The 8,814-nt window shown below is 45.4% G+C and overlaps 1 protein-coding gene across 1 annotated transcript; it reads right to left on the bottom strand.

The window, feature by feature from the left end:
• Positions 1-54: 54 nt before the first annotated feature.
• On the bottom strand, positions 55-8,340 carry CCT4 (chaperonin containing TCP1 subunit 4). The gene is made up of 14 exons (XM_080408205.1): positions 7,401-8,340; positions 6,913-6,965; positions 6,588-6,677; positions 5,720-5,828; positions 4,336-4,478; positions 3,519-3,640; positions 3,300-3,432; positions 2,776-2,915; positions 2,374-2,470; positions 1,962-2,072; positions 1,580-1,710; positions 1,242-1,476; positions 558-671; positions 55-267 (listed from the first exon to the last, which is right to left on the bottom strand). Exons 1-14 carry the CDS (start codon positions 8,323-8,325, stop codon positions 253-255), a joined length of 2,418 nt encoding a protein of 805 aa, XP_080264331.1. The 5' UTR covers positions 8,326-8,340; the 3' UTR covers positions 55-252.
• Positions 8,341-8,814: the final 474 nt, after the last annotated feature.

The raw sequence follows: 8,814 nt of genomic DNA on the forward strand, positions 1-8,814 counted from the left end.
AAAGCAAATATAACAAGGTTTACCGTATTACCAGCAAATTTATAAAACGAAGACTCAAGCAGACTACTGCATGTTTATTGATAAACAGGATTTCCTTTTTGAAAACACAGTTACTTTTTTTTTAAATTAACCTGATAAAAGTACGTAAGCCTCTGGGGGCTTCAAGACAGTTCACGCAGGTGCTTCTGGCGAGGAAACCAGACTCCAGGGAAGGAGCTCTAGGGCACGGTCCCCAATCTCCGGAGGTTCAGCTTACCGCGTGTTCACCTGCAAAGAGGAGCTCACAGTCAGTCACACCCACCAGATATGCAACAATTACGTCTTCACTTAAACACTGTGGCTTTTTAGTCACTTTTAGCTCCTTACTTTAGTGCCATATTTATAATGCATTTCATTTTGTTCCAACTGTGGTTAGTAGAAGGCCAAATGGTTTAAGTAGCATACAACTGAGAAAACTACACAACAGTTGTATTTTGAGGTACAGCAAATTAGATGACAATAACCATCCTGGTGCTTGTGGGAAAAAAAATAAACAAAACAACGCAAACACTACTCACCACATCATCAATCTTAAGAATACTGCGCACAGTTTCTGTTGCAAGAGTCAGTGCACTCAAAGACACTAGCAGTGGCTGGACAACCAACTCCTCCAAGATGTTGGAAATGCCTCCCTATGAGAACAAGGAGCTTTTACTTTTTGCAAATCAGACTACAGTTTGATTTACAAGTTTTCTTTTAGTAGAATCCCAAGAAGAACAGTCAGCTCTAAATTAGCCTATCAAAGGGCTTGTACTCTCCCACCCTCAACCGGAATATTATGGTACACATCATCTCCCCCAAGCACTTGGCATATCCAGTCAAAAATCAGCCATGAGAAAAGATAAGCACAGTTATGCCAGCTTAAACAGTGACAACTGAAAGAAGCTAGCCCAGTGTGCTACTCGTAGCATACGAGCACCTTCTGCTGCAGGTAATATTGATGGATCATTCTAAATGGATCCACTTTTGTAGCTGAAGTAACATTTTTGAAAAGATACAGCAAGTTTCTTGTATTTAATATCAATACTCAAGATAAGCTGTTAAAGCCTCAGAGAATAAGCGATCATCTACCTGAACACTGATTTTAGGGACATTTAGACACTTAGGAGAGACAAACTTGCCCTGTCCTTAGTTCTGCCCTAATGCTGCGTATTTTCCTTGTACTGCCCAAGTATTTTTTTAGCTATGCATATAACAGTTACCTTTCTGACGTTAATGCCAGCTGTTTTCTCTCCTTGAGCATGTCTGTTTCTTAGCTCTGTTACAGTTGAAATAGGGTTGAGACCAGCGTTTTCAGCCAGCGTAGACGGTATGACTTCCAGTGCGTCTCCATACGCACGGACGCAGTACGAGTCCATACCCCTCAGAGTGCGAGCATACTCATTCAAGCGCAGTGCCAACTCAATTTCTGGGGCTCCACCTCCTGCTATTAAAGCTCTGAGGACAAATTAAAGTTACACCCCATTTCACCTAAGTACCTAAATGATTAGCTTTCTGTAGTATTAGCACACTAATTACTCTAACCAAACGCAGACGTTACCTTTTCTTAACTAAGCATCTTATGACACACAGGGCATCGTGAATTGAACGCTCGGCTTCTTCTAGAACAAGTTTGTTGGATCCACGTACCACAATGGTTACAGTTTTTCCAGGGTTTGTGCAGCCTGTAATCTAAAACATAAACCCGAATACTAAGACCAAAAAAAAGTGCTTCTGGACAGAAACAGACTTCAGTTTGTATTTGCAAGCTCTACAACAGTGCTGACATCTGGCTAAGCAAAACCACTACACTTCCCAAGTCAGTGGCTACTCAGGGATCAGAAGTAGGCACTTAAATGTAGTAATTTCAGTAGTAAAAAAACATTAAAAGTTAGCACTTGTTATTAACATAATTAAGTAGGTATTAATATTTTGTCACTCACCTTTATTAGTTTCCCAGAACTGTTCAAGTTGACCTCCTCTGCCAGCTCAGCAGACCCCAGCATGTCAGGAGTAAACTGGTCAATATGAGCAACAGGCTTAGTTCCAATTGTCTGAAAAAATAATGGGGGGAACAAAAATAATCCAGCACATGAACTGCAAAGTCAGCAAGTATACCACGTAACTTCTTCTGTCTATTACAGAAAAATGCAGCTAGGACTCTTAACTTTTACATCTGTACTGAATCTTTCTAGAAATGTGACTGTTCAACAGAACAGGAATGGTTTTGAGGGATGTATCGGAACATGAAGCTCATGAAGCGTCACAATAAATGGCACTGGCTGGGTACAGAGTTTTGGGGTAGACTTTAAACACCACTGCTACTTTAACAGCCATTTATAGAACTCACTTTACCTTACATATAAACTCAATGTCATCTCTTTCAATGTCTTTAACCACCATGATCTTCATTTTGTTCAGAAAATGGAGGGCTAGGTCACTAAGAGCATCCCTAAAAACAAGAAGGAAGTAGTCAGTCCACAGTGCTATTTTAGTAACCGGGTCATACTACTAGCCAGTTGCATGCTTCTTACCAGCAGTGCTGAAATTCTTCAGACTGCAAAGTAGGGATGTCATTAAACTCAAAATATAGACAACACTAGTGCTGCTTTCTAAAGGTATGGTCACTGTTACAGCCAGCCTGATGCTCTGCCAAGTGTGACTGTTAGTATTTGGCTTCAATCTTCCACGTATTCCAAACAATTCCAGCTGTTCCCCCAAACACCCACATAAGTCAGTACATCGGTATTAACATACCGCAAAATAGACTTCTGAATCAGCAGTACGTTACATCCAGCCTTCTTAATCTGCTTCACTAAATTTAGAATATAGGCTCTCTCCTCACGCAGTACTCTGTCCATTTGTGCATAATCAGAAACAACTATTTGGTTGTCCATCTATTTAATTAAAAAAAAAAAAACAAAAAGAGAAAGAAAAACAAGTATTATGCACTCCTGACTTTAAAAGCAAGTGTTAAGATGTTCCAAATTCTTTAACTTAGGAGCCTGTGATTCAAAGCAAACAAACATGACAGTAGAGTATGTCTAATTAGAGATTGTTTAAATGATGAGAAATACTGGACTTTTGAACTATTTTCTTTCTTACACCAAATCCAAGTTCTTAAAGAGTTATGAGTATCTATGCAATACCCAGCAGACCTTCATTATAGCTGTGGAATAGAGCTGACATCACATCATCTTAAAACCCAACGTGTTATCATTACATTTGCATCTCCCAAGTACTACAGCAAAAGGTTTCACTGTAGTCACGGTTTAACTCACGTCTGTCTTTGGAGCAGACAAGCAGAACTGAACGAGGCCAATTTTGGCTTTTTCCACTCTGGTTACACCAGTATTTGCCACCTTCTGAGTCAGGACTAGTCCTTCAACCAGTTCACAGTCATCAATTGTGCCTCTGGAAACAAAAACCATCTATGACTCTAGCACTTTGGGAAGCTGAATCCAGAGACAAAATTCATCTAGTTACAAACTGTTTCTTACCCCAACTTCTTAACAATTTTAATATCTCTCAGGTCCACACTACTAGCTGTAGTTGGGTCAATCACCTTCATCACTGCGTCCACACTCATTGGAGAAAGTAAACTAGAATACTGACACACAACCTAAGGGATTGAAGAGTAAAGAAAGGAGAGAAAAAAAAAGGTGAGAGATTTAACACTGATAAACAGTAAACTCAAAAAAATACTGACACTGTATTTCAGTGTCTGACTCTGAATTTTAAAACAAAGCTTGTTTTCCCTCCTTGTCCATCAACCAGATGTCATAACGTGGCGTCTTCTTAATGGCTGCTCCATTTAAAGGAAAGCACAGCCATGTGGGGGGAAAACCCATGCTTAGCGGCTTTAATTTCTCTTGCTTAGACTCTTAGAACAAGACTTTTGAGAGCTCTCAGATTATTGCGCTGGAAGGGAAACTAGCACACTTCTCCAGATTTGGATATTGTCTCAGGAGTTTCTGCCACATGAACCAAAACACCCTGCACAAACTGCTGGCAAAAGCTCTCAGTATCCCACCCGATTTTTCTGTTGCTATTTTCACTTGAGGCTTGTTTTTACACTTACAGTCGACATCTAAGATCGCCATGTATTTCAGACTGACATTCAGTTTGAGTGCTTCAATTTGATCTGAGGCAACCATGACTTTCTGAAAAGTCAAAGGCAATGTCTGAAAACCAAGTAGATTTGTGATGCACAGGGTATTCTTATCAAGCGAAGAGCAGCAGGAACTGGGAAAAACTGAAAAAAAAAAAAAAAAGGCCCAGCTACTCTGGAGGTACAAGTTCAAGTATCAGTCATACCTTTGAATTCAGCGAAGTAGTTGCGCTATTCAGCAAGGTTTCTCTGTCACTCAGTTCAACCGGCTGCGCCATGTTGGTCAATACTTCAATACCTTTATCCAAAGCTTTCTGGAATGACTCTGAAATGATGGTGGGGTGAATTCCTGTGGGCAGTATAAAAACGCCGTTAAACAGTCATGCTTTCAAACCAGTGGTTTTGTTGGGTTTTCCTCACCCTCTCCTTCCTTTTTAAGATTAGAGAGACTCCTAATTGTCTGAATTAAAGTGTCAGAATAAACTGAAGATATTTTAGCAACACGTGTTCTTCATGAGTGTATGACCTCCCACATTACTTTCCAGCTTTAAAGCTGAGGAAAAAAGCTCTACCGTTCCTAATAATTTGTCCTCACAGACAAGTACAGCACATTTCCTTGCAGTGTCTGACACCCCAGAAACAGTTTCTCTGTTTTCTTTGCCCTTGGCATTCTTAAAGCTGCTTCTGTTCAGGTTACCTACAAGGAGCCTAACAGCAATCTCATTTCAGATTTCCAAAGACTTGTTTTCTCCAAGTTGTGTATGAAAGTCCTTGATGTCTCTGTAGTGTGTGACACACCCTTTATCTTTTGAAAGCAGGCAGCTTACGGGCAAATGTTAAGACAGGGATCTTCTAACTACCTCTTACAGCAGAGGGTGCCAGGCTGCTGGTCTGGCAGCACCACCAGCACCAGGGAAGGAAGTAAATGAACACAAGCAAACTACTGGTAGGGGCCAGAAAGAGGACAACAAGCAAAATGGTGTCCGCCAAGGTGATGCCAAGTTTAAGTCCAGATCTGAGGCAGAACAGAACTTTGCAGGTCCAACCATCCTCACTATTTCCAGCACACACAGAAACCTAATTCTTATGTGGCTGGCCAGCTACGAAAGCTCCTGAACTGCAGGAAAGATGATTACATGAGAATGCCCTGAGGCGATGGAAAAGAACTCACATTTTTTCCCTGACTAGACTTTTTCAAGAGCCATATATTACAAGCGACGGGAGGTGATAAATTTGCCAAATATAAAAAAACCTACAGAATCACTGGTCCCAAATTTCATTTATATTTTCTTAGACTATCTCTGTCCATGCAGTACAAATACAATCAAAGTGAGTATTTGCACAGAAACATTTATCACATGATTAGCTACTACTTCCTGTATCAACAGTAATGCATTAAATTGAAAATAAAAAGCTAAATGGATTTTTTAAGCAGGAGTGGGACCCAAGTAAAACCTGGGTGTGAAGACTCCAGTTACTTCTCATGTTTCAACCAGACACAGGTACTTTAAGCTTCATTAGATACGTGCAGGATTTTAAGAGACTTACAATTACCTTCAGTCATGTTTTTGTATTAAATATATTATTTACCTTTCTGAAGAAGTCTGGAACAGGCATCCAAGAGAGCTCCAGCAATGACAACAACAGATGTAGTGCCATCACCAGCTTCGATATCTTGTGCTTTTGACAGCTCTACCAACTAAACAACAGATTATAACAAAAATTTGTACATACTGCCACTTAATTGCAAACACTGACAATTACAACAACAACAAAAGGTATTCAAGAATGCAGCACTACCAAAGTTAAACTTGCAATCAGGACGAATCATGTATTTTCTAATCTGAAGTTTGTACCTTTTGTGACTTACTTCCCATACTTGTACACCTATTTCACTGAAATACAGCTATGGTAAAACAAATCACTTATAGAAACAAAAAAGCTTTTATCCCAAGCTTAAATCTCATCACACCTGTCTAACAGGTCTACCTTTCCCCTTCCTGCAGGAGGGTCACAGGAGGCTATTTCCACCTCCAACCACCGCCAAATCTAAGAGGTCTAACATCTCAAAAGGCCAGGCTACCTATCCTCAGGCCACCTGACCATAACATTAACTCATACTCTTCTTTCCTTCTCTTCTGTCCTAGTGGTCTGGGGCATCACTGACTCTTCTCTCTCAAATGAGAGGTGAAAGCCTGGGCTAGATGCTTTTGTGTCTTACAGCATGACCAGAGCTATTATGCATAAGGAACGTGGTAAGAAATAAGGACTTGGAACTCTTCAGCACATTTTACCATCAAAATATATGTTCCTGGAGCACACGGCACAAAACTTCTTGCTCTATCTAGTGAGATACTAGCAAGTAACGCTCTTCAAATCCACATAAAATGTTACTATGCTTTTTTGTCCCAGAAATTAAGCTCTACCGTTGTCCAAGCAATGGAAAACAAACAGTTACCATTTTGGCTGCAGGGTGCAGAACTTGCATTTGTTTCAGGATAGTAGCACCATCATTAGTGATTGTCACGTCTCCTTTAGCATCCTGAATCTGAGGAGAAACACAGCTCTGATCAGTAACTACAGATCTTTAATTTGATACTTGATGTAGAACTTTTCTCCTGACATTATTTTTCAGAGACGTGCATTTAGTTCACACGTTCCCTTAAGTAAATAAAAACTAGAAAATAATTTCAAGACAAAAGATGGCATCCTACATAAGCCACGCTGACTTTACAGCATCTCCAGTAAACTTAACATTTTAAACGTTTAAGAATGAAGCTTACCATTTTATCCATTCCCTTTGGTCCAAGGCTTGTTCTAATTGCATCGGCAACAGCTAGGGAGAGGGAAAAAAACCATACGTTTGCCAAGAAGATCTGAAGAGCTACAAGCGCTGGCTCCACCATTCTAAACGTTTCTCCTGGCCAGGCGGCGCCTCCCGGCACCGGGCAGTGCCCAGCCACCGCGCCAGCACCGAGCAGCGACGGCACCCGGCGCTGCCTCGGGGCTGCTTCCCACAGCTCCTCTGAAACAACGGCCGCCTGCCCACGGCCATTTTACAGCTGCGCACGGGCAGGGGCCGTTCCACGCCGAACAGCCCGCCCGCGGCCTGTGCCACACGCCGCACACGGCCCGCACCGGGCCCGGCGCCTCCCGCCGCCACCAACCGCGGGGGCGGCCAAGGCGAACGGCTCGGCACCCCAGCGGCGCGGCCCTGCAAGGCAGGCCCGGCCCGGGCCGCTCCCCTCAGCGCGCCGGGGCCGCCCCTCACCTTTGCCGGCCGAGATGTTGCTGAAGCGGATCTGGGAGGGCTTGTCGCGGTCCTGGTAGGTGCCCTTGGCCCGGTTCCCGCCGCCGCCGTGGCCCTTGGCCCCCGCGTTCTCCGGCATGGTCGCCCGCCGCCGATGGGCACGGATGGGCCGAGCGGTAACGGCTGCCCCGCCGGGAACCTTCCAGAAGGCGCCGCCGCCGCTCCCCCCGCCTCGACGCGCCCGGGTCCTGCCGGCTGGCGCCCGCCGTGACGTCACGCGGGGCTGCCCGCCGCGCGCCCGCGCCCCGCCCGCCGGCGAACGCCGCGGACACCCAAAGGCCCGCCCGCCGCCTGCGCAGGGGCCGCGCGGGGCCTCGCACGGCTTCGCGCCCAGCGGCGCGGGGCGGGGCTCCGGGGGCGGTGCTGTGCCCGTGGCGGGCTGGGCCCGCGCTGCCGCCACCGCCGCTAGGGGGCGGGGGGGCGCGCCCGCGCCGAGGCGGGAAGCGGGGCCGCCGCGTCCTCCACTGCGGCGCCTCCTCCCCCCCATCCCCCTCCGCCTGCCCCTCGGGGGAGCAGGGGCACCGAGGCGGGGCTCCGGGGGGCAGAGGCACGGAGCCGTGCGTGGGTTCTGCGCCCGTGAGGCGGCTGGTGAAAGGGTCCCGCTAGCGGGGGCCTCCGTGAGGGAAGGCGGCTCCCAGGGCTGTGAGGAGCGGTACCTTTTCCTTATGTTATGGCCACCAAGTCCCGCCGTTGGTCTCGCCGTCACCACACAGGCCCTGTGAAATCCAGCTGCACGCCTGTGCCAGAAACACCTGGCAGGCGGTTCTGGGCGGGAGCACAGCTGTAGCTCGGCGCCATTTCTGGCCTGGCGGGTCTGGCCTTGGCCCTTTACATGCCTTGGTGTGGCGCCTTGCCGCCTTTCCCTGCGAAGACCAAGGCCTGCCATGGCATCCTGGCTCTTCGGGGCAGATTTCAAGCACCCGGGTTTTTGTGCTTTGCAGAACCTGTTGCCAGAAAGGGGGTTTAAGCAGCAGCTTTATTCACAAGTGGAGTTAGGCCGACTTAATTGCAGGAGAAGAACAGAACCAATGTCTGAGGGACTCATGTTTCAGCTTGTATCACCACTGTAAAAAGGTAGGCTTTATTACCAATAAAAATAATTGTTAGAGTTGAAAGATAGCTCACATCTCTTAGGAGGATCTTGCTTCAACTACTGTATTGATACAAGATGCTTCTGTATGCCTGTCTTTTGGGGATTTCTGAATAGCTCTTTAAATTACTTTCTGCAGCTTGAACAGAATACAAACATAATACGGTTCTGATGCAAAGCATATACTTGAATGCACAAAGTGAATTAATTTTGTATGCTGTTCAAAGTAAGACACACAGTAAGACACAGCAGCTCCAAAGAGTTCTGACTGAAAGAAAAATGCCC

Source organism: Falco punctatus, assembly GCF_963210335.1.
Source record: "Falco punctatus genome assembly, chromosome: 12".
Taxonomy (NCBI): domain Eukaryota; kingdom Metazoa; phylum Chordata; class Aves; order Falconiformes; family Falconidae; genus Falco; species Falco punctatus.

Coding starts and splice junctions, on each gene's coding strand:
- CCT4 (XM_080408205.1), bottom strand. CDS start 8,325: ATGGCAGGCCTTGGTCTTCGCAGGGAAAGGCGGCAAGGCGCCACACCA. Junction 3,433..3,518: donor AAAATTGTTAAGAAGTTGGG/GTAAGAAACAGT, acceptor TTTTGTTTCCAG/AGGCACAATTGATGACTGTG. Junction 1,711..1,961: donor GTTCTGGGAAACTAATAAAG/GTGAGTGACAAA, acceptor TTTATGTTTTAG/ATTACAGGCTGCACAAACCC.